Source organism: Molossus molossus, unplaced genomic scaffold (genome assembly GCF_014108415.1).
Source record: "Molossus molossus isolate mMolMol1 unplaced genomic scaffold, mMolMol1.p scaffold_m16_p_15, whole genome shotgun sequence".
Taxonomy (NCBI): domain Eukaryota; kingdom Metazoa; phylum Chordata; class Mammalia; order Chiroptera; family Molossidae; genus Molossus; species Molossus molossus.
In genome coordinates, this window is record NW_023425350.1 from 81,206,901 (window position 1) to 81,231,938 (window position 25,038).

The window sequence follows — 25,038 nt, forward strand, 5'->3', positions numbered from 1 at the left end:
CCAGGTGCCTCGCCCCGCAGACCGAGCCCGTGTGCTGCCTTCCTTGACGGGTGCTTTGTGCCTGTGCTGCTCCGGATGCAGGACCCAGGCTGTCCCCTGTGGTTGATCATGGCAGACACAGTGATTGGCAGTGACTGTCATTTATTACTTTGTGCTGTAGACTTTGACTTCTGGCTCCTATTCCTTCTTTTTTCAGATGTTATTTCAAAATTGATTTTTATTTAAAAAATACTTCTAGAAAATGTAATATAGTAGGCTTAGGATAGAATTCTATTCAGCATTGGGCTTTATTAGTGAATATTAGAAAATTTGTATTTTCATAGTGAATTATCTGGTAGAAAACATTTTCAGGACAGCTGGATTTATTTCGGCACCGCTTTGTCGTTAGAAATGTGTCTTACTAAGGGTGTCAGTTAACATATTTATTCTTTGTCCCAAATTGATACTAATCATCAACACTTGTGAGGCAGCTGCTTGAGTTATTTGTCACATTAAAGAAGTTCGGCTTTTTTATCTAAAATTCAGAAAGTGTTGTTAGACTTCGCTGTGATTTCTGCTTGTGGCCCCCCGGCTCTCCTGCAGTGGCGCAAGGTGAGCCGCGGCGAAGGTGCCCTGGGGAGCAAGTGAACCTATAAAGTACTGACCTGGGCGGATGCTTTATGTACTTGCAGAATCAGCACTGCTATTTGGATGTTAGTAGTCATTACATTTTTTTTATTGTGGTAAAATATATGTAACATAAAATTCACCATGTTAATCATTTTAAGGTACGGTTTAGATGTGTTCAGTCCATTCCTATTGTGTACCCATCACAGCGCTGTCTCCAGGACTCGCTTCATCTTGCAAAGCTGAAACTGCCCGTTCAAGAACATCTCCCATCCCCCACCCCCCAGGCCCTGGGAACCAACATTACTTTCTGTTGCTATGAATTTGACTATAAGTGGAATCACTCAGTGTTTGTCTTGTGACTGGCTTATTTCACCGAGTGTAGCATCCGCAAAGGCTCATCCTGTGTAGCATGTCATAGCTTCCTAGCTCTCTGAGTGGATAATCATTGTGTTGCATGTAAGTGTTACACTGCGCACCATTCATTCATCTGTGCCTTGTGAACAGTGCTGCTGGGCCGAGGGGCTGCGCCTGGAGGTGGGTTGCTGTCACATGGGCGTCTGCTTGCTTTTCCAGGAACCTCTGTTTTTCTGCCCTGGCCAGTGTGGTGCATTTGGTGGGAACATCATCCGTGAACCAAAGGTTGCGGGTTCAGTTCTGGGTCAGGGCTCATACCTAGGTTCCAGGTTCAATCCCTGGTCCCGGCCCGTGGGGAGGCAAGCGCTCGATGTTTCTCTGTCTGCTCCCTTCCTCCCTCTCTAACATCAAGTAAAAAGAGTTTTATTATTCATCTATTTTAACATTTCTTTTGTTCCTTCAACACATGTATTGTCTTCCCTGGATGTTCGGGGAAGTTTCTTTGTGATTGGTGGTCTCAGAACAGCCGAGTGTTCGGTTTTCATGGGGAGACGCAGGCGGCTCCCAGGCCTGGAGCACTTAACGCCCCTTTCGGTAAAACTGTCCACTTGGGAAGAAAATTCATCCATGTTGGCAGTTTTCATAATCAGGTGAATTTTACAAGGCTGCCCCCACCGTTCTACACGAGGAACTATTGGAAAGTGGGGGAGGCTCCTGCGGGGTAGGGGTGGCGGCTTGGCACCCACAGTAAGTTTTCTTGGCAGCTCTTTGGTCTCATTTGTGAGGCTGATGTTGTCCTTCGTGACGGGGCAGCCAGGAGAGGGGCAGAAGTGAAAACTGCAAATGGCAAAGTAGAAACACACTGTCTTCTCTGTAATGGGAAGTCTGTTTCAGGAAGGGTAAACCTAGCCTTTAAGCAACCTGGAAAGGAATTAGAATTGAATTCATAGGTCAGATTGAACTTTTCAAACACAAGAGTGATACTTGAGATTTGTAGAACTAGGGAAAGAACTAGCCTTGCCTGGGGACTGACCAGAGCAGAAGCTGATTTTGAATTTACGCAAGTTGAAAAGCCACATCAGGTCAGTGTCTGCTTCAGGCATTTTCTTAATGTGACAGTGAGAAGACTTGTTAAGGGAATGTGATCTTGTTCACCAGCTTTCTGCCTGCTCTGATGTTAACTGTCAGGGTTGGAAGAGGGTGTGGAAGATTGTTTGAATAAATAAATCAGAGTATCATTGAAAGGAAGTGATTGTTGGAAAAATTTACTTCTTATTAGTAAAAATAAAAGCCCAACATTTGGAGTTATAGCTGATCAAAAAAGAGATTATAGGAATTGAACCCAGTACCACAACAGAAACAGAAATAATTGCTAAATATGAAATAATGGGTGATTCACTGGTCAAAGGTGAATCCATTTCAATAAGACTATTTTTAAAAAAATATGTTTTCATTGATTTTTTAGAGAGAGAGGAAGGGAGAGGGAGAAGAGAGAAAGAAACATTGAACACCGCCTTCTGCACGCCCCCACTGGGGATCGGAGCCGGCAGCCCAGGTACGTGCCTGGTCAGGAATCGAACCCGGACCTCACAGTCCATGAGGCGACGCTCAGTCCACTGAGCCACATGGGCTGGGCATCCAGTAAGACTTTTTAGCAGAATATGAGCCAACAGTTAGAGATGGGAGCAAAGTCTCCAGGAAGGTACTTTCAAGTCTGGGCCCTGCTGATGAGGGAGACAGGTGCTTCAAGCAGCAGGAGGCCACTGCATGGAGAAAAGCTCCTGAACGGGCAACAGGACGAACTTTCGCGGGTGGCTTAAAGCCCCGGAGTCAAAGGTGTTTGATGAGCAGCCTGCAGTCTGCACTGCCCAGGAGGAGAAACAAGACAGAAGCAGAGCCGTTGAGCTTGAGTGCAGCACGTGGAGGTCCCAGAGCCTGGGTGATGATCTTCCTTCATCTGACAGTGCTACCTTTATTTGATGATATGACTGAATATTCTTCACGTACGTGCATTTAAACAAGTGGTTTCTTTGAAACACTGGAGTTTTGTTAAGCTGACTTTTTTACTGCACACTTGGATTTGATGATGAGCACTCATTATGCATCAGTATAAACACTGAACATTTTCCTGTGAGTAGGCTGGTATTTGTGCTTTTGCTTTCTTTTTGCATAATGTTGATCCTAAGTCCATTTCTTTTCTTTTTTATGCTAATGTTTTCTCTTATTCTCTACATGCAAAATCAAAGATTTTTTTGTTCAGAAAATATTGGATAACCTGAGTGGCCCTCACATCCTGCAGAGGTTTGAGACATGGCATCGCGATATTTTCAGCTCTGCATTCATTTGTGCATGTGTGTCTGAGAGTGCATGAGGGTGCTTCACTGTGGTGCCTCTGGGCCTGCCGTTCCGTGGCCTCCTGGCTTCTCTTCTCTTCCAAGTCTTCTTTGGTGAGAATGTTCACTCCTCCAGGGTCGCGTGGCGTGGCCTTGCAGCCTCCCACTTACTGTCCCCCAGGGTCGCGTGGCGTGGCCTGGCAGCCTCCCACTTCCTGTCCCCCAGGGTCGCGTGGCGTGGCCTTGCAGCCTCCCACTTCCTGTCCCCCAGGGTCGCGTGGCGTGGCCTGGCAGCCTCCCACTTCCTGTCCCCCAGGGTCGCGTGGCGTGGCCTGGCAGCCTCCCACTTCCTGTTGCGGGAGGTCACCGTTTGCTGCCTGTTTTCTGCAACGTGGAGTCGACTCTTCGTTGGCATTTTAGAATTTGTTAAACTATAATAATTTTTTCAGTAATGCTTTACATTTTTTTATTTTTGTTAATCTTCACCAGAGGATATTTTTCCCATTGATTTTTAGAGCGAGTGGGAGGGAGGGAGAGGCAGAGAGGGAGAGAGAGACAGAGACACTGATGTGAGAGAGACATTGATTGGTTCCCTCCAACATGCACCCCAGTCAGGGCTGGGGATTGAACCTGCAGCTCAGGTACATGTCCTTGACCAGACTGAATCCATGACCCTCGGGTGCAAGGGCCATGCCCTAACCTCTGAGCCACTCTGGCCAGGGCTGAGTTTTTTTAATATAAGGAATCTTTTTTACCACATACATGCAGGTACAATTTTCTTGACTTCACAAATATTCTCCTTCCTTTTCAAGGGAGAAATTGATGATGGGGGGGTTTCAGGTGGACCTTTTAATAAGCATGTAGTTATCCAGATCTGGACAATTTTGTTTGTTAAATTGGAACTTTGGCTTGTTCAAGCTGGATTTTAAGTTTCACCCACTATGTGTAATTTTATTAAAACAGTGAATTCAAGTCATTTGTTCCAAGTCCATAAAAAAGTAGGCTGCAGCCCCGCCTTCCTGTCGCAGGGTCCACCCCGGGGGCTCCGTGTGGGGCGGGGCTGAGGGATCCCGTGCTGAGGGGCTGCTTCCACCTGCTCCTGCCTGTGTCGCCGTGCGGCTCAGGGCACCGCACCTGGGCTCCCGTGACGAGGGGCTGAGCCGCCCACGTCACAGTTCCGGACACTTGTCTCACTGGGGTGGCATTGCACACGCGGTCGGTAGCCCACTTTACTGGCGAAAGGCAGCGTGTGCCACGCACTGAGCTTCTTTTAAAAATTTCAAAAAATCTCATGGTCACTTGCTTGTAGTAATCAAGAAAATATTCAAAGAAAATTTGAAAACCAGTTGTGTTTAACTGCCTCAAACTGTGCCACCATAATGTATAATAATTTGAAACAATAAAAAAAAAAGAAGAAGAAAGAAGGAAAAAGTGGGGGAGAGAGAAAAGATCGAAATGGGCTCTGGTGGTGGCTGCTGATGGCGCTGCCCACCTCCGAGGCTGCCGCGGGCGGGGCCGGGCGCCGAGCGGGGCGTCCCGTCCCTACCAGCTTTCACTTGTAGCTTGCTGTCACGGAGACCCAGGCCTGTGGCTGTAAACAGGTAATGACTCAGTTAACTTGACATCCTGCCAAGAGAACCCAGGTTTTAGAGTTTAGGAAAGCAGTCTCTCCGTGTGAAGGGCGAGGTCAGAAGTGTTGGAATGGTTCTCCGGCTCCCTTCTGTTGATATATTTGCTCTTCCCTTCCCGGATACTGGCTGTAGGAAGGTGCCCCTGGGGTCAGGAGGCTGGTGGTCATGGGTTGTCGTGATGGCCACCGTGCTTGCTGCCCAGGGGCAGGGAGGGTGGGAGGTGCCTTGTCACCCAGCATCACACAGGACTGAACCTGTCACACAGGCTAGAGCTGGCAGTACCTGGGGTCACTGGCCCAGCCCCCTGCTTCACAGAGGAGGGCCTGGCCCGGGTCTCCAGTGTGTGGTCACGGAGAACCCAGGAGGGCAGCAGGCTCCTGGAGGGAGCGGAAGGAGGGAGGGAATAAATGCATTGGCTCTGACATTTTCAAACAGGAAATCTCACTTCTGAAGTTGTGAATGAGGGGATGAGACACGTGTAACCAGCTAGTTTTTTGGGTGGATAGTGAAGAGGCTTCACTAGGGGAAATGAAGTGATACCTTCACTAAAGTCTGTTTGGATGGGTGAAGGTGCTGGAGGAAAACCATCCCCACAGGTGGTCGGTGGGCAGTCCTCAGGACAGTCCCGCACCTGAGGGCAGACAGTGGCCAGGGGCTGATGTCCGCAGCAGTGACTGCTTACCTACCCCGCAGCTGCCTGGCTCACACTTCACTCCCCTGTGGCTTCTTGTCCGCCAGCTTTGCCCCCTTGCCTGCTGTTCTGCCCCCACTAAGAATGCCCAAGCCCCAGGGGTCTTTGGTCGACTTCGTGTCCGATCCTAGCACAGAGCCCTCGTGGACCAGTGGAGGCACCGGGGCTCGGCCGTCCTGAGCAGCCACCGCGCAGGGGCGTGCTCCTGCCCCGCAGCTGCCTGGCTGCTCTGAGCCGGGTGGCGGGTGGGGGCGAAGGCACGACCTGCCCTCGGAGGGAGAGCTTTCTGACAGTGCGAGGGCCTGGTCTGTCCGGGCTCCGGGCACGGGTTGCTAAAGGACATGGGGGACTGCGGGCACCTCGGAACTGCGTCTGTGTCTGGGGTGGCAGCCTCGGCCCGTCCCCGCGGTCCCCCGGCTGTGCTCTGAGGTGTCCCATGCAGCTCTGTCCTCTGCTTCCTTAGTGCCTGGGGGGTGTAGGGAAAATGTTTGGAGTAAACACATGGTTGAGAAATGCCATGTTCTATGTGCGGACTTGGGCCTTTAGGAAAAGCACCTGCAGCCTTGGCCTTGTTTGCAGATTGCTTGCTCATCCTTCCCAGAGCTTCACCTGCGTCGGACGAGTCTGTGGTGGGTGCCGGACAAGAGCCTGTGGAAATCTGTGTTTCTTTACGAGGCAGACTGGCCGCAGGGGACCAAGTTATTGTGGAAGGGCAAGAAGGAGGCTGGAGGCTTTCTGTCCAGCACCGATGGAAACCCTCGCACCCTGTGCCGGCCTGCCACACGGCCCGGGGGGGGGGCACTCGGCCTCAAAGCAGCGTTAGGCCTCTGGCACACAGCAGGCCTGCAGAGTGAGGAACACGAGGGCCAGTGTGCCGGCCTGCCCATCCTCAGCAGGTCAAGGCGAAGAGAGAGGGGATCTGTTTTTGGCACATCTTCAACTAATCTGAGAGGTAGAACCCTAATTCTGGGTTTGTGGAGAAATAAGAAAAGTACACGCCCCTTTATACTTTGGGTCTGAGGTCTTAGGAGTTAAACCTGAATTTTTAAAATGTGTATATATAGTCTAGAATTTTCTGAAGAGTAGTTGTGCATGATTGTCCATATTAACTTCAGCTCAACAGCAAACTTGAGGGTTATTGCTCCAGATTCTGAGCCCCACATGTGTTCTCAGCCTGGTTGCGGCTCACAGATGGCAGTGCCAGGCAGGGTGACCTGCGGCACCTCCCCTGGCTGTGCCCAGGCCGTGGCTGCGGTCTGGGCCCACCAGGGGTGTGCACAGTGGGCATTCGCTATTGTTGGGCCGCTGGGCTGGTTTCCATCCTCAGAGGGGGGCTTCTGCCATGGCTTACAGGCCTGAGATCACGTACCGCTCAGCCTTTTTGAGTTATAATTTGGACACTGTACAATTCACCGTCTGAAGTGTTCCGTTTAGTGGTTTTGAGTGTACTCACAGAGTTGTGCTGTCATCGCTGTGGCCATGTTAGAACACCAGCCCTTCCTTCAGCCCCAGCAGTCACGAGTCTGTTTTCTGTCTTTACAGGTTTGCTTATTCTGGAAATTTCACATAAACAGAATCAGGCAATATTTAGTCCTTTCTGTCTGGGTTCTTTAATTTAGCATAATGTTTCCAAGGTTCATCCATGTTGGAGCCTGTGTAAGAGCTTCAGCACTTTTTATGACTAATATTCCATCGTGTGGAGATAACACCTTTTGTTTCTCCATTCGTCAGTTGATGTACATTTGGGTTGTTTCTGTTTTTGGCTGTTGTGAACAGTGAGGCTAGGAACACGCAAGTGTAAGTGTTTGAGTGGACTTACGGAGTCAGCTCAGTGCAAGTGCAGTTGCTGGGTCATGTGTGGTTCCATGTTTGACCTTTTGAGGAATAGCCAGGCTGTTTTCCAAAGAGGCGCACCATTTTACACTCCCACCAGCAGCAGGTGAAAGTTCCAGTTTCTCCACATCTCACCAGCACTTGTTACTACCTGGCTTTTTTTTTTTTTTTTTATCCTCACCCGAGGACATTTTTCCATTTTTTGTTCAGATAGAGCGGGAGGGAGAGAGAGGAAGAGAGAGAGAGAGAAACATCGATGTGAAGGGACACATCGAGTGGCTGCCACCCGCACGACCAACCAGGGCCGGAGACAAACTGCAACCAAGGTACGTGCCCCTAGCGGGAACCGAACCCGGGTCTCTCTGGACCGCAGGCCGACGCTCTAACCGCTGAGCCAAACCGGCCAGGGCCTACCTGGCTTTTTGATACTGAATTCTTGCAGTTGTTTTATGATTATTCCCAGTGTCACTCGAACCTGGAAGGAATATGTGTTTTGGTCCCTGAATGTGCTGCGTTACGTAGCCAGGCAGCCGTGAGGTCGCCCAGAGGTGCGTGGGTGCCGCCGGCCTGTGCAGGAACCCCCACGCAGCACCTTTTTGTATCCTCTTAAGTATCAGGCTGTGCAGTGGGTTTAGGTGTTCTCCTCTGCAGCCGTGTGAGTCCATTCACCGTTCCTGCGTTTTCATTCCGTCGCTCCTCCACCAGGGACCTGGAAGCCAGAGCGCAGAACGAATTCTTCCGGGCGTTCTTCAGGGTGCCGAGGCGGGAGAAGCTGCACACTGTCGTGGACTGTTCCCTGTGGACGCCGTTCAGTCGCTGTCACACCGCCGGGAGGATGTTCACCTCGGACAGTTACATCTGCTTTGCCAGCAAGGAAGACGGCTGCTGCAGCGTCATCCTGCCCCTCAGAGAGGTGGGGAGGGCCCTGCCGCCGGGGGCCCACAGCCGGGAGCTCACCGCAGGGCCTCGCCAGCTAAGGATGGCGTCTGGAGGGAGGCATGGCCTGATTTTGACCATTACCCATTTGGCTGTTGCTTTTCTGTTGTTGCTGTGGCAACCTGAAATTTGTGTGAGTGATTGGTGAGCGCAGGGCACGCGTCCCCCACCCTGTGGTCAAGTTTCATTTACGGCTTCATGGCAGCCCGCACCCGCCCCTCACCCACAACGGGAAGAGAAACAAGGCTGAAAGCATCCTATTTCAAAATAAATGTCAAATTGCTTGGCTTTTATACCGTCCTGAAACTTTAGCTAAACATTTAAAAATGCTTCCTGTCGTATGGACCAGGCCCCTCCCCACTGTGAGAATCGCGAGTGTCCTCTTGGAGACGGGAGCAGCGCGTCCCTGCTGCAGGGCCCGCCGCTCTGTGCACTGCGGCCCAGTCCTGTCTGACCTGCTGAGCACTGTTCTTCCGAAACACGGACTTTTCCTCCTGTGACCTCCTCCCCGTGTCCTTTAGCAGATGTTGTCATCTCACAAGTATTCTCGCTTGAGAGAGGAGGAGGAAATCCAGTCATTGTCCTATACACTCACTTTTAAATTGTGATGATATGTACATCGCAACATTGACCTTTTTGCATTAAGGATTCGTATTGCTGTGCAGCCACCTACAGTTGCCTCTCGCAAATGAAACCCTGTCAGGGCCCCCCTCCCCCGCCCCAGCAGCTGCCATCTGCTTCCTGAGTGTGTGAGTTTGGCGACTCTGGGCTCCTCAGTATCCGCCTGCAGTGACTGCTCATGTCACGTGTGATGCCTCACAGTGCGTCCGTGTGTCAGGGCATCTTCTTTGAAGGCTGAGTGGTGGTCTGTGGTGGACAGACGGCACCTGGTGTGTCCACGCATCCACCGAGGGACACTCGGGTGGCGTCCACCTTCCAGCTGTTGTGAACAGCCTTGCGTACTTGGCACCTTTGCACCATCCCTCATTGTGGTGGTTTGTCTGGCCTCTGTCTTGGGACATTTTTGACTATGTAATTAAATGCCTGCTTCCCTCTTCTTGGCTGTACCTTGTGCCACAGGTGGTGAGCATCGAGAAGATGGAAGACACGAGCCTGCTGCCCAACCCCATCATCATCAGCATCCGGAGCAAGATGGCCTTCCAGTTTATTGAGCTCAAGGACAGAGACGCCCTGGTGGAGTGTCTGCGTGTCAGGCTGCAGCAGGTGCACGCCGACCGCCCTGCGCGTTACCACAGCTCGTGTGAAGAGGACGTGGTATGGCCCTCAGCACAGTGGGTCCACATGGCGGACACCCCTTCCCCAGCACCTCCAGGGCGCTGTTCTCCAAAGGGCAGAGGATGGTGGTCCACGTGGGCACAAGGAAACATGTCACAGAGTCTGGGTCTCTCTGGGTCGGTCTGGAGCCATCTCCACACACCAGCGTCCTGTGTAGGTGCCACAGCTTAGAAGGCTCCATGCAGATGAGAGGGGTCCATAGATCTATACCCCACAGGTCAGAGGGGCTGACCAGCACTTCACTCGCAGGTTAGAAGGGTCAGGGCCCCGCCCCCTCAGGCTGGAAGGGATGGTGTTGTTTGGGGGCAGGTGTAACTGGCCAAAAGACAGATGTCATTGTCTTTGAGGGTGGACAGCTGCAGAAACGGACCAGGTCTGCTGGGACCTTCTTTCCTGTCCTGGCACCCCGTCCCTCTCTTTCTCCACCTGTCCTCACTCAAAGTGACAGGAGGACAGGCGACGGTTTCCAGTGCCCTGTGCTGCTCCCTACAGAGGGTCCTGCTCCAGTGCCCTGTGCTGCTCCCTACAGAGCGTCCTTGGCAGTTCTGGAAGCTGTGTCTGAGTGTGAGCAGTGTGCTCTCCTTGTCCCCGCTGGCCTGTGCGCTGGACACCTTGAGCAGTCACAGTGGACAGCACAGCGTGGACCATGTTTCTTCCTGAGGATCACATCCATTGGGCCTCATGTCTGCTTTTCCTTTGCGTCGTAAACAGACGTGTTTGAGTCGGCTGTGCTCACCCCCCAGACGCACACGTAGTGTCCTGTCATTGACTCTGCCTTCTCTGTTCACATCTCCATGCAGATGGCTCATGTGTTCCCTTCAGCAAGCGTGTGCGGTGACCACAAGTTTGAGGATCTTGCAATGGTGTCTTCTCAGGACAGCGAGGACGGTGAGGAAGGGAAGAGCCCCCTGCTGCGCCTGGAGGCGCGGAGAGCTGTCTTGCAGCCGTCCAGCAGCCAGAGCCCTGACCTGCGAACGGTGGGTGTCCACTCTGCCTGGCCGGGCACGCGTAGAGTGGGCACGGGTGCGGCTGCCCAGCGGTCCGGCCCACAGAAGAGCCCAGCATTTAGGAAGGCAGGTGTGGTGCCCGTTGCCAGGGAGCCTGGAGCAGCGAGCTCCCACCTTGGCTCACTGACCCAGAGGGGAGGGGTTCGCTGGCACCGCTGCCAGGGCACCCCGGGCGTGTGAGGTGCAGTCACACCGGAAGGTGGGTGGCTCTCCCTCCTGCCCCGACCTGGGAGCTGCTGGTGCTGTCTCTGTGGGTTCTCCAGCAAGGTCTCTCCTTTTATCCCGGGGTACCTGTGTGCCTCTTTTCACAGGGCCTCTTTTTGTATCTTCTGGGACAAAGAGTCTCCTATTCTTGTGTTATTGAACTAAAACCATTTTTGTTACATTTCAGTAGTTTTCATCTTTAGGGGGAGGATCTGAGGGAAGTGTCATTTGAAGTCGGTAACTGGAGGAGAGGCTGTGCTTTGAAATGGCCTTGGCAGGTGCGCAGCTCTGTGACCCAGAGAACCGGGGTGGCCATGGACGTCCTGCCCGCTGCGCCTGGGCCGCCTCGTGGCTGCGTCATGGCTGATCGGGAGCTTGTCCACTCAGCACTGAGCCTTCCCACGGGCTCTGCAGAGATGCTCAGTGAACTTGTGGACTAGACATGTAAAAACATGGGATGCATGTGTCAACTTCTCCCATTACTGGAGGAGATCATTAAAAGCATTTATAAACATCTTATTTAAAAGGAACTAAAAATTTCTGCCCCTAGAGATAATTTTCGAGGATCTCTAATGGCCTTGAGAAATACCATCTTGTTTCTGACAGTGACAGCAGTGTAATTTTTTCAGGTTTCAGTTTTTGTTTTGGCTGCCGGGAAGCTCAGGGCAAATTCTGATCCACCCTTGTTCCCCTTTGCCCTCTGAGCGGACCTGTGTTTCAGCAGCTGGCTCGGTGTCCGCATCCTGTGAGCCCCCCGCCCCCATCTGCTTTGGGTCATGTTACTATTGGGACATGCGTTTTCTTCCACCCCCTTTGCCCAGGAAGTGTGCCCACTGGGCTCCGAGCTCCTGTGGGCTGCTGTGCCGTTTCCTCCCTGTCCTCACCCAGGAGAGGCTCAGAGCCCCGCTGTGTGCACGGAGGCCTGCGCCGTGCCTGCCTGGGCTCCTAGTGTGGGGCTGTGGTGGAAGTGCAGGCGGCTCTTTGTACATTAAGGCCATTTCCGTTTCTAGTCCAGAGAGCAGATCAAAACCAGCCTGTGGAATGACCACTTTGCGGAGTATGGCAGGACTGTGTGTATGTTCCGCACAGAGAAGATCCGGAAGCTGGTGGCCATGGGGATCCCCGAGTCTTTACGTGGCCGACTCTGGCTGCTGTTCTCAGGTGAGTGTCTGGTGCTTGAGGCCAAATGTGACTCTGGAGCGGACGCAGGAGCCGAGACTGCGGTCTGAGGGTGTGCACCAGCTGTCTGCCTTGGCTCCTTCCAGGACGTTCCCCCCGCCTGGCACAGCGGTGGGCCTCGGGCAGGGCTGTCCCGTCAGTGCGAGGTCTGGCTCACGTGATGTTGTCACCTCTGAAAACGGCTGAGTCCATACGTAGTCCTGAGAATTCTGTTAAGAACTAACCCTTGGAAGGGAAGTGGCTTTGAAAGGCATGAGTTCTTGGATAGACTAAACAAACATGTTCTGTCGAACGGTGTTGAAATAGATTCCTCAGCACACTTTCTGTGGCCCCTCCTCCTGTGAGGTTCTCTTCTGCCCTGTGTTCCTCCTGGATCCTGGGACCTATTGAGTGCTGGCCTACTGGCCTCAGATGCCAGCCCCCTCCCCTGCTGCTGTTTGGCGATGTCTGGGATGCTCTGGTGAATGGGCTGAGACGGGGACCGAACTTCTCCAGAGACCCCTGAGGTGGCGTTCATCTGTATCCACAATGATCATGAGTATTTCGTCCACTTGATAGCGGAGCGGGGCGGTGAGCAGGACGCGGGCCTGCTCCTCTGGTGGTGTGACTTGGCCACTCCCCTCGGACGGCCTTGGGCCTGGTGAGGTCACTCTGCCCAGTCACTGCTCTGCTCTCACCACTCCCCCGCCTGTCTCTCTCCTGTGGCTTCTCACCCAGATCCTTCCTCCCTCCTCCTTCCCTGTCTCTCCCCCGAGGGCGTCCAGCCCATCCCCTCTCCGTGGACACCGAGTCTGAGCTTCGGGACACTGGCTGCCCTTCGGGCGGGCTGCCGACACCTGGCCGCCTCTCCCCTGCCTTGAGCTGGGTTCTGCAGCTGCCAACCAAAGACACACTATCGAAACACTTCCTTTTAAAATGAAAGTGTCTCCTGTGTTTTTATATTAAATAAAATTCCATATTCATAGTTAAAAAGAAAATAATGGAAGAGCAAGTAAAGAAATTAACATCACTCATCCTTTAGTTACCTAGAGTGATGCGTGGTCTCCAGGAGTCTTTAATGAGCGTATTTTATTTATTTTATTTTTCTATCCTTGCCCAAGGATATGTTTATTACTTTGAGAGAGAGGAGGGGAGAGAGAGAGCAAGAGGAGAGAGAGGGGCAGAGACAGGAAGAAATGTCGCCTGGCTACCTCCTGTGCGCACCCTAACCAAGGGTGCACCCTCGACCCTAGGAGAGCGCCCTCGCTGGGGACCCAGCTGGCCCCCTGGGGATAAGACACCGCCCAGCCCCCCGCTGCCCGCCTGGGCGGTGAGCATGCGCCACGCCTGCACAGTTAGCTTTCCATGTCCGTGCTTTCACGTCTGTGGGTCCGGCCAACACACGGAAAATGTTTTGGGGAAAAATCCCAGAAAGTGAAAAAGCAGCACTTGAATTTGCCGCACGCAGAGCACTGCAGATCCACGTGGTGGAGGGAGCGCAGCACGAGGCAGCGCTCCGCCCCTCTGCTCACCGTGCAGGGCCTGGTTGATTGGATGGGAAGGACTGGGCATCCATGGGTTTGGAACCCACGTCCGTGGGGGTCTTGGAACCAGCCCCACCAGCGCTGAGGGGCGACTGTGCCCGAGAGAGTGACAGCTGTTAGTACAGGTGCTGATGACCACACTGACTGCGCGCCTGTTTACGGGGTGTGTTGGCAGCCTCAGTCACTGTGGAGGGGACAGTTGGAGGAGGAGGGTTTGATACTACACCTGTCAGGATTAAAACATGAGTGGCTAAAGGCAGCCGGGCCCTTTCTGCTCCCCCTGCTCTCCTGGGACCTCTCTGCGTGGGCTGGCCGCAGTACTGGGGGACCACCTGCCCCCAGCCCCCGAGGGAACTCTGGCCGGTGAGTGACCAGGACCCTTGGGTGGCGCCGGTTCCCTCGTCCCCGGCGTCTGCTGTCAGAGGTGGGACAGCGTGGCCGGGGGGGAGCTGTGTGGTCGCCCTACAGTTTCCTGCTGGCTCCTTAAGACTTGTCACCATCACGAGTCATAGTGGCACCTTCTCATGTGTGTTCCTGCTGAGTTAAGGCATGAAAATTGTGTACGTGTGCATGTGTACATGTGTATACACATACATGCACTCTTACTAGGGAATACAACTTATGAAGACCATATTAATAAGTATTTCTAATATGAGCTTTTTCTCTTTATATAAGGTCATTCTTAGAAAAGCTATGTTCTTTTTGTTTTGGGTAGAAATGAAGTCCTTTTGGTTGTGTGTGGTCCCAAAATATTTCATGTTCCTCAAGTAATGAGACCCTACTGAGGTCCTCTGACAGGACAGCCCCTCCGTGTGACACTGCCCTGGTAGTTAATCTCTTGAATAATTACTTTTTAAAAATATGTTCTTATTGGTTTTTTTTTTTTTAGAGAGAGAGGAAGGGAGAGATGGAAACATCCACGTGAGAGAGAAACATCCATCAGCTGCCTCCTGCACGCCCCTCCTGGGGATCGAGCCTGCAGCCAGGCCATGTGCCCTGATTGGGGATTGAGCCCGGACCTCTCAGTCCATGGGACGACGTTCAGCCCACTGAGTCACACTGGCCAGGCCTTGAACAATCACTTTTAAACCAGCAGATGCTGTCACCGATCTCGCCTCGCATCCCGGGTACTATGGCGAGCTGGTGGAGGAGTCCATGGGAAGGTGCTGCCTGGTGACAGAGGAGATAGAACGGGACCTGCACCGTTCCTTACCAGAGCACCCCGCCTTCCAAAACGAAACGGGAATTGCTGCTTTGAGGAGAGTCCTGACAGCCTATGCCCACCGGAACCCCAAAATTGGGTACTGCCAGGTGAGGTGTGCACAGAGGAACAGACTATTTAGTCCACATCTTGTGTGGGCTGCCCAGGCCTCCGGCTCTGTGTTCAGGGCCATCTGGCACCGGGACTGCACCTGAAGGCTCTGTGCTTGGTCTCTTCCCCTAAAGAGTGTATTGAATGTGGCCAAAGGGAATTGTTGTCATGGAGTTGGGCAGGCTGAGCCCTGGGGATCAGAAGCCTCCCAGGCCCGAGCAGAGACCTCCTGCTGAGCTGAGCGGGGGGGGGGGGGGGGGGGGGGGGGGCGCCATCTGTGAGCCTCTGGCCTCCGCCTTGACAGAGGGGAGCGTCTTTTCAGACCCTAGAACCGACAGAGGGGAGCGTCTTTTCAGACCCTAGAACCGACAGGGATTCGTTTTAAAATGGCTGTGCTATTTGGGGAGGAAAGAGACGTTTGGGGCTGATCACTTCCTTCAGAAAACTCCCTCCACTGCACGAGTGTCGGTGTGGTCGGTGCCCTGATCTTGACTTCTGTAGGTCATTCGGCCTTGTGTGCTTTTTAACATCTGTGTGGCCCCATGTGGTCGGGTCCGTGACTGTCCGCTCCTCTACCCGAGCAGTCCATGAACATCCTGACGTCGGTCCTGCTGCTGTACGCCAAGGAGGAGGAAGCCTTCTGGCTGCTGGTTGCCGTGTGTGAGCGGATGCTCCCTGACTACTTCAACCACCGAGTCATTGGTAAGCTGCCCCTCCCCTGTGCCTGGGCAGCGGCGGTTGTCCAGTCCCGGGCCTGACCGCCGTGGGCTCCGGGACTCGCAAAGCCAGCTGGTGTGAATCCTGCAGTTTGACAGAATGATGGAAGCTGGTAGCCTGATAACTCTCTTGCTACAAGCACAGATTTTGGATAAAAACAAACAAACAAACACTATTTTACGTAAATAGCTGAACTCACACGAAGGAAAGAAAAATTCAAGGCTCAAGAAACAAGTTGAAAAGTGAAAACCAGAGAGGTTTTTCACTGATGCTGTGGCCTGGAAAAGTGTGGGCAGCTCGGGGAGACAGGAGAGGAGGTGAGGGGAGAGTGCTGGAGACGCACATCCAGGCCCTGACCTGAGGGCAGGCTTGGGAGCACCCCACTTGCACGGGCTGATAGAGCGCTCGCTGCTGCTGCCTGGCTCGGGACAGACCTGTGACCCCACGGTACTGAAGCACTCGGCGTCTCTGTCTTCCGTGTGGTTGACATTTGAATTTGCACCACGTCTGTGGTCCGGCAGCTGTCTAGTGGAGAAAATGACACAGAAATTGCTTTGCTGATGCTCTCCAGGGCACCTCTCAGTAATCCAGAGTCGTGTAAGTTTCTGTGTGAATGCTACATGCTGTCAGTTTTCTTCAGTATTTACCTAGGAGTAGAATTGCTGGGTTATAGGTTAGTTTTATGTTTAACTTGATAAGAAACTGTCAGTTTTTCAAGCATATGTAATGTAGACACATATCTGGTCCAAATCAGCAGTGGGAGTGAGTTCCGGTGGCCCCGCACCCTTGCCGACACCGGGACCTCGGCCGTCCAGTGGGCAGGAAGTGCTGTGTCTGGTTTTAGTTTGCAGTTCTCTGATGATGGATGATGTTGAACATAAATGTTTGTTCTTACTGGCCATTGGCTTATTGTCTCTTTTGAAGAGTGTGTTCAAATCTTTTGCCTATTTAAAAAAATTTTTGGTTACTGACCTCTTATTACTATGTTGCAGGAATTCTTTATTTTGAATACAAGGTCTTTGACAGGTATACTTATTGCATATATTTACTCTGAATTTGAAGTTTGCATTTTCATCTTATTAATGCTATCTTTAGAAGAACATGTCTTTAATGTTGATGAAGTCTAGTTCATTATTTTTTCTGATTGGTGCTTGTATCCTAAGGAATTTTGTCTTTTTCCTGTATTTTATTTTAGAAGTTTTATAGTATTAGCTTTTATATTTAGGTTTGTGACACATTTGAAATATATTTTTCTGTTGTGAAGTATACAGATATGCACTAGACTGAACACTACTTTTTGAAAACACTATCCTTTCCCATCGAATTACTTTGTTCAAAATTCCAACACCAGCGAGCTCAGTGTGAGTCCTTCTCTGTGCTCAGATTCTGGTCCCTGTTCTGTGACCTCAGAGCAGTTTCGATTCCAGGCTAACTTTGGAGTGTGAGTCCCTCCCACCAAGTGGCCTTCCTTCTCCAGGGGCCCAGGTGGACCAGTCCGTGTTTGAGGAGCTGGTCAGGGAGCACCTCCCCGAGCTGGCGGAGCACCTGCAGGACCCCGCGGCCCTGGCGTCCGTCTCTCTCTCCTGGTTCCTGACTCTGTTCCTCAGCATCATGCCCCTGGAGAGTGCAGTGCACGTCGTCGATTGCTTCTTCTACGATGGGATCAAAGCCATCTTCCAGCTGGGGCTCGCTGTGCTGGAGGCCAACACCCAGGACCTGTGCAGCAGCAAGGACGACGGCCAGGCCTTGATGGTCCTCAGCAGGTGGGCTTTGGCTGCTCTGTGGTGCTGGCCGGGGATGAAGCGTGATGACCCCAGGAGGAGGCAGCAGCAGGTGCCCAGGAGGGCTGGTGCTGTGGAGGTTGCCTTCCACGCTGCCGTTTGTCACCTGGAGCCCATCCGTCAGGTGGCACTGTTGTCCCGGTGTGCGAACAGTGCCATCTCCCTCCCTTCTGTCAGCCTTCCCTCCGAGGAGATTCAAGGGTCTTGAGTCTAGACGGACTCGCAGGGGCCTTGCATGGGGGCAGGCGGCCACGGGAGCTGCGGGCTCGCCTGCTGACAGGCCCCCTTCAGGATGTTGTGGGAGCTCCGAGCTGCACGTGTGCTCTGACTCGTGCATGTGCTTCCCTGGGGTCACAGAGCCCGAGAGCTGCTGTGGGCCTCGACCACAAGTCTGGCGTCACGGACGCCTCTCCTCTTCTCGAAAGCAAGCGCGCTGGTGGCTCCCTGGCCCTCCCGGTGTCTGCAGACGCAGGCTGTGTGGGAGAGTGCTGTGATGTGGCTCTGGCCAGGTGAGTGTCAGTCTGTGCTTGAATGCTGGTCGTGTGCTCAGGTTTCTAGATCACATTAAGAACGAGGACAGCCCCGGACCCCCAGGTGGCAGCCACCATGCCTTTTTCTCCGACGACCAGGAGCCCTGCCCTGTGACAGACATTGCTGACCTGATCCGGGACGCCTATGAGGTAGCGGGGCTGTCCCGCCCCACCCCCCGGGGAGGTTGGGCTGCTGCCTGTGCCATGCACACAGTCTGTGAGTGCGACCTTGTCTCCCCGCAGAGATTCGGGGGCCAGTCTGTGGAGCGCATCGAGCGCATGCGCTGCAGGCACAGGATTCGGGTCCTCCAGGGCCACGAAGAGACCACGAAGCAGAACGTGGTGAGTGCAGGCCCCCTCAGCATGGCGGCCTGTGGCAGGCAGGTGCTGACTGGGTGTGTCCTGTTGGTCTCCCACATGACACGGCCAGCTTGCTGCCCCAGCCAGTGGCTCGGCTGGTTGGAGCGTGTGGTACACCAAAAAGGATTGCGGGTTCAGTTCCTAGTCAGGGCACAGACCTAGGTTGCGGGTTTGATCGCTGGTTGGGGCACGTTTGGGAGGAAACTGATCGGTGTTTCTCTCTCTCTCCTCCCCTTCCTCTCTCTCTAAAATCAACAAGCATGTTCTTGGGTGAGGACTAAAGAAGAACACCAGCATTCTTTTTCTGTTGATTTAAAACGTAACAGTGGTGACATGGCGCAGCGTGAGTTTTAGGGTCAGACTGTGAGCAGATTGCCTGCATGGAGCTCCGGTCCCGGCGATGGGGGCAGCGACCCCGCAGCGGGGTCGCAGGAGGTGGTGTGGCGATGCCCAGCGCACTGCGTTCTGCTGGCCTCGGAGGCGCTGGCCCCGCTGTCTTTGTCGGTGTTGAACGTCCGCAGGCACCGGAAGCCCTTTGTGTGACTTAGCGGGACTGAGCGTGAACACAGAGACAGTCCCGTGAAGGGGTCTGTGTGTCAGAGGACACGCTGCTGCCACAGAGACGAAATTTGGTGCTCGCGCCTGTGTCCCACACCCTCGAAGAGCCCGCTGTCCCTGCGCCTCCAGGTCCGACAGCGGACTCACTCCTTTGCTGTTTGTTCTTTCCTCCAGCTCCGTGTGGTCACCCCAGAAGTCTCATTTCCCCTTGAGGACCTCGAGGAACTCTACGACTTATTCAAGGTATAGAAGTCTGGGAAGGTGAGGCTGTGCCAGGCCCTGAGCAGGCCCAGGCCAGAGTGGTCAGCCTGCCTGGGGCGAGGTGTGGGAGCTGGGGCTCTGCCCCGTGCTCGCTCTGGGACAGCCAAGCTGCAGCTGCCTGCTGGCGGCCTACCCGCACCGTGCTCTGCTGCCCCGCACTGCGTCCCCGTCAGTGAGCCGAGTGGTGACCCTGGAACTGTACTGCACACATCTCTGTTCCTTAGAGCTCAGCCACAGGGCGTTACACACACTTCTCCTCATGTGGCTGTGGGCACAGTAGTTCATGTTGCCACAGCCATCATCACTTTTAAACGGTCTTATAATCTTACATATTGGTAATAATATGTTAAACCCTATTTCTAATATTTGGATATTTAGATAGATTCTCAGATCTTGCTACTTAACTCACACTGCAAAGAACTTTTTCAAGTTTCTTGCTAGATTTCATGCTCGAAACAGTAAATAAAAATGAAGAAGACAGGCTGACACACTGACCCACTGCTGACTGACAGCCCGCCGTGAGGGGAGGAAGACAGGCTGACACACTGACCCACTGCTGACTGACAGCCTGCCGTGAGGGGAGGAAGACAGGCTGACACACTGACCCACTGACCCACTGCTGACTGACAGCCCGCTGTGAGGGGAGGAAGACAGGCTGACACACTGACCCACTGACCCACTGCTGACTGACAGCCCGCCGTGAGGGGAGGAAGAGTGCAGGCAAAGCGAGCTGGGTAGCCAGGAGGTGCCCCCAGAGCTGGCCCTGCCAAAGTTGCGAACGAACGAGAAGCAGCCTTTCGGTTAGATGGTTGCCGGGCCCTGTGAGTGCTGGTCATGCATGTCTCTGCAGTCACCAGCAGGATTGCGGGGTTTTGGTTTCCGGACTCATTCACAAGAAGCAGGGTGTGTGGTGAGGACTCTTCACACCTTGTTTTCTGTAAACAAGACCTGTTTTCAGGTTTTATAGTTTTCTCTGTTGCATGAAGAGAAAGTACAAAGTCAAAGGTTACTTGGTGTCCCAAGCCCTCTGACTGTCAAGAAGGAAAAGTAGGGAACACTAAAAGAATAAAGCATGTAAACGAATGTATTATTTAGCATATAAAATCTTTCTTTTATTTAGGGTTAAGTAGTCTCAATTTGAGAGAATAAGACACATCACAAATCTGAATTTCTTTAATTTAAAAGATTGCTTTAAATTTATATTTCAATAAGTAAAAACCATGTCACTCACTTTTAATATAAAGAGTTTTAAAGAAGATAGAGCTGACTGTTCTCATTTCCTGTTTCTGTCTTTCTCATGAAGGACATGATCGGTACGTAATGAAGTTTATTTTCATATTTGTAGTTAGCCCTGTAGGTCTTTCACATTTGTAGGACTAACTACAAATATACGCTTAAAAACTACAAGCACAAGATGCCACACCTGCAGAAGAGCATGCAGTGGACAGTGGCAGTCACGAGTCTGGGTCTGTCCCATAGCCCAGGCGCCCTCTGTGCACCGCCAGCCTCTTCCCCTAGGTCCACGGCAGCGTCACGCTCCACGTCTCAGCCCTCCCAGAGGTCCTTTCCCCAGGCCTCCTGACCCCCAGTGTCCTTGGCTTTCACAGTGAGCGTCTCATGTTTCCACACTTAAGTGCTGTGGGCACAATGCTCTCACTGGATTGTCATGACATCTTGTCTTTTGAATCAGAAATTTATTTTCTTAAGGGAAAGGTCCTGGAAGAGATGCCCATACTTCGTTCTAAGATACCCATTACATAAATACGTGATAGGTTGTTAATAAGGGTCCATTCCTTTCCTTTACGGCGTCCTCTCCAAGCCTGGATGTGCAGATGTGACCATGTTCTATGTTAACAAGACATAGTCAGGTCTGATTGTCATCTGTACATACCCTTTCCTATTAAAGATGAGCAGTGTGGTTGGTATTTAATGAAAATTATTTTTATTGTTAATTTAAAGCAATCTTTTTTATCCTTTTTTTTCCTATCTTCACCCAAGGATATTTTTACATTTTTCTCCAGATAGAGTGGGAGGGAGAGAGGGAGAGAGAGAAACATTGATGTGAGAGGGATATACATTGATTGGTTGCCACCCACATGACCCCAACTGGGGCCAGGATGAACCACAACCAAGGTACCAAGGTACATGCCCTTGGCTGGAATCGAACCCAGGGCTCTTTCGTCTGCGGGCTGACACTAACCAATGAGCCAAATCAGCCAGGGCTTTTTTATCCTTTAATGCAATTCTTTTACTGCCTTTCATTTTTATTGAGATGTAATTTACATAAAAGGTGTGCAGCATAGCCTGGCCCATGTGGCTCAGTGGATTGAGTGTCGTCCTGTGCACCAAGAAGCCACTGGTTCAATTCCCAGTCAGGGCACATGCCCAGGTTTCCAGCTTGACCTCCAGTAGGGGGCGTGCAGGAGGCAGCCGATCAATGTTTCCATCTCTCTCCCTCTCCCTTTCTCTCTCTAAAAATCAATAAAAACATATTTTTAAAAAGGCACACAGCATGATGACTCGCCTTACATTGCACTGTGAAGTGCTCACCACAGTGAGTTAGTTAACATCTATCTTCTATGGATGAAACAAAGAAAATGTGTTTTTTTCTGTTAGGGCCCGTCCTCTCAGTAGCTCGCAGACGCACCGCAGAGCAGTGTTGGCGCTCGCCCACTCCCTGTGCCACATGCGTGACCTGTTTCTATGCGTTTCTGGGTTTCATTTTTATATTTTTTTAATCCTCATCTGAGGATATTCCTCTATTTATCTTCAGATAGAGTGGGAGGGAGGAAGGGAGAGAGAGAGAGAGAGAGAGACATTGATGTGAGAGAGACACGTCAATTAGTTGCCTCCCGCACGACCCCAACCAGGGCTGGGAACGAACCACAACCGAGGTGCGTGCCCTTGAATAGATTCGAACCCACGACTCTTTGGTCCGCAGGCAGACACTTCAACTGCTGAGCCAAACCGGCCAGGGCTGTTGTTTTGTTTCATAGATTCCAATGTGAGATCATATGGTATTTGGTTTTCTCATTGGACTCACTTCACTTGGCATAATACCCTCTAGGTCTACCCATGCAGTCTTCTACATTACATAAGTTCAGATTTGTGACATCCACCTCCTAACCTCTTGGATAGAGAACAGCTGCATTAATCTTCTCTCTCCAAGTGAGACGTGGCCAGTGGGCACATCCTGGTGTTACTGGCTCGTCCTGGACAGCCCGGCCCGCAGCGAGCCTCCTGGACTCGATCGACCTGCTCGTCTTGCTGATCAGTTAGTTACATCTGTTCACTGTGGCTGGTTATTAGGCCCCAGAAAGCATTTGCTCTTTTTAATATTATTTTTTTTGCCATCATATTTTGGTTAAGACCTTTAAATTTAATAAAAAAATGCAAAACATAGATCTACTCTGACCATTGAAAAAGAAAAAGAAAACTTCAAGCAAAGACGTGAAAGGACCTCCTGACGCCTGGGCCTCCCACCCTGCCCTGTGCAGGTGGCCGTGGCCACGCCGCGGCCCTTCCCGACTCCCCCGTGCGTCTCCATGAGCACACACTCTTACTCCTTTCTTCCACACAAAAGTGCGATTATGCTACGCATAATGGCCTGAAATGTTTTGTCATGGACATTTTTCTAAATCATTATCTACAGCTCTTTGTCATTCTTTTTTTCTGGTCATTCTTTTTTAATGGCTGCACAATTTCATTGTAGGGTGGAATCGCTCGTAATTTACGAACATCCAGGACGTTTACGTTGTTTTCCGTTGCTGCCGCTTAATGAGCAGCACTGTGCCGAGTGGACACCCTTCGCCCTTCTCAGCGCAGGGCCACTGCTTCTGTGCCATGGGCCTTGCGGTGTGCAGATCCGGTCCCAGCCAGTGCTGTTCAGAGTGTGCAGATTTTCCAGGTTTCAGTTTCAGGGGTGATGTCTGAGTGCCCGTTTCCTGCAGCCCACACCCACCAGCATGTGATATTACGAATCTTTGGAGATCTTTCTAATCTTATAGAAAACTCTTTTCATTTTTTAAAATATTTTTTCTTTATTGATTTTAGAGAGAGGGGAAGGGAGAAGGAGAGAGAGACGGAAACATCGATGAGAGAGAACATCGACTGGCCACCTCCTACATGCCCCCCGCTGGGGATCAGGCCCACAACCTGGGCACGTGCGCTGACTGGGAATTGAACCAGCAAACTCTTGGTGCGTGGGTCGGCACTCAACGACTGAGCCACACCAGCCGGGAGAAAACTGTATTTTCATTTAAAAATGTTCAGTCATTAGTGAGGTTGAGTACCATTCTAGAAGTTTATTGTACTTCTTTGTATCACCTGTTCACCTCCTTTGCCTGTGTTTATATTGGTTTGTGTTCTGTAGGATTCTTTTAAACTGTTTGGACCAGTCCTTGGCTTATGCAACTGTTTTCTTCTGACGGGATTCTGTGGCCTTTAGCGCACAGGCTGCACAAGTATACTTGGAAATTTGTTTTGTGTCTTGGGTTTTCAGGACTGGAAATTCATTAGACCTTTGTGGTACTTTCCACACTTCTGCAAAGGCTGCATTGAAAGAACGTGGCTGCCGTGAATAGGACAGTAAACTCACAAATGGCTTTTTGGTTTCTATCCCAGATGGAATGTGCGCTTACATAGTACAGCATTGGCACGTGTCTGTGCCATCCTGATGGGCAGAGGCGCTGGCACTGTGAGAATCTGTAGTTTGGGGATCCATTCCAAAGGGCTGATAGCCCAAGGGTGCTTCATGTGGGTGCAGGGTGTTCTGAAGAAGCTCATCTGACCCTCAGTGACAGCCAGTTTTGACTGCTTTTGTTTTCAGTTTGTTACCAAGACTTTTTCAAATCATCTTTGTTTTTCACTTTTAATTTTTTGAATTTTTAATATATTCATGTGGTTCAAAATTCAGAACATATGAAAAAAGTATGCAGTAAAAAGGCCTGCTTCCACCTTTGGGTCCCTTCCCACATTTTCCCTCCTGGCAGGTGACCAGTGTTGATGGTTTCTTTGTATCTATAGCTGTGGCTACTACTTTTTGATTTTCAAGTAGGACCTGAAGAGAAAATACCAGATTAAAAGTTGCATGTCATCTATAGTTAAAACCATGGCAGCTAAACTGTACATTTAAAAATGGTTAAAATGGTAAATCTCATTATATATATTTGCTACAATGAAAAAAACCCTCACCCGGCTGTTGTGGCTAAGTGGTTGAGCATTGACCCATGCACTAAGAGGTTGCGGGTTCGCTTCCTGGTCAGGGCACATGCCGAGGTTGTGGGCCCGATCCCCATTGAGAGGCATGCAGGAGGCGGCCAATCGATGTTCTCTCTCATCAGTGTTTCTCTCCCTCTCCCTTCCCTTCTCTCTAAAATAAAAATAAAAAAATAAAACTTAATAAAAAAAAGATGTCAAAATTACACATTAATGTAGCAACAAGGAAAACTTTTACATGTCTGATGAGAGTGGTGGGACTATAATTTTTTCCATTTGTTCGTGTTGTAATGTTGCTTCTTCAATACAGCACAGTTTCACAAGGCTGAGTAAGCCCTTGAGGTCACAGGAGCCTTGGCATCCAAGTGCTGCCATCTCACAGACCCTCCCCTCCTGTTTCAGAGAGAGCACATGCTGAGCTGCTACTGGGAACAGCCCTGGCCTGTGGCCTCTCGCCACGACCCCAGCAGGCCCTACGCTGAGCAGTACCGCATAGATGCCCGGCAGTTTGCACACCTGTTTCAGCTCGTCTCGCCGTGGACCTGTGGGGCCCACACACAGATCCTCGCCGAAAGGGCATTCAGGCTTCTGGATGACAACATGGACCATCTCATCGAATTCAAAGCATTTGTCAGCTGTCTCGGTATGACTGTTGATTGCAGCGAGTAGACTGGGGATGTGTCTTTGGACACCGTATGAAGTGGGT

General features: G+C 51.6%; 1 protein-coding gene and 1 pseudogene across 5 annotated transcripts in view; both read left to right on the forward strand.

The window, feature by feature from the left end:
- Window positions 1-25,038, forward strand: part of TBC1D8 (TBC1 domain family member 8) — a 123,148-nt gene that overhangs the window by 78,832 nt on the left and 19,278 nt on the right. For all 5 annotated transcript variants that reach the window (XM_036262761.1, XM_036262762.1, XM_036262763.1 and 2 more), the window contains 11 exons: window positions 8,157-8,364; window positions 9,468-9,662; window positions 10,484-10,660; window positions 11,905-12,055; window positions 14,693-14,907; window positions 15,493-15,610; window positions 17,103-17,388; window positions 17,957-18,086; window positions 18,180-18,278; window positions 19,029-19,097; window positions 24,735-24,975. In XM_036262761.1, the coding sequence (XP_036118654.1) occupies window positions 8,157-8,364; window positions 9,468-9,662; window positions 10,484-10,660; window positions 11,905-12,055; window positions 14,693-14,907; window positions 15,493-15,610; window positions 17,103-17,388; window positions 17,957-18,086; window positions 18,180-18,278; window positions 19,029-19,097; window positions 24,735-24,975 (1,889 nt within the window). The remainder of the gene's footprint in view (window positions 1-8,156; window positions 8,365-9,467; window positions 9,663-10,483; window positions 10,661-11,904; window positions 12,056-14,692; window positions 14,908-15,492; window positions 15,611-17,102; window positions 17,389-17,956; window positions 18,087-18,179; window positions 18,279-19,028; window positions 19,098-24,734; window positions 24,976-25,038) is intronic.
- On the forward strand, window positions 109-5,749 carry LOC118631103 (annotated as a pseudogene).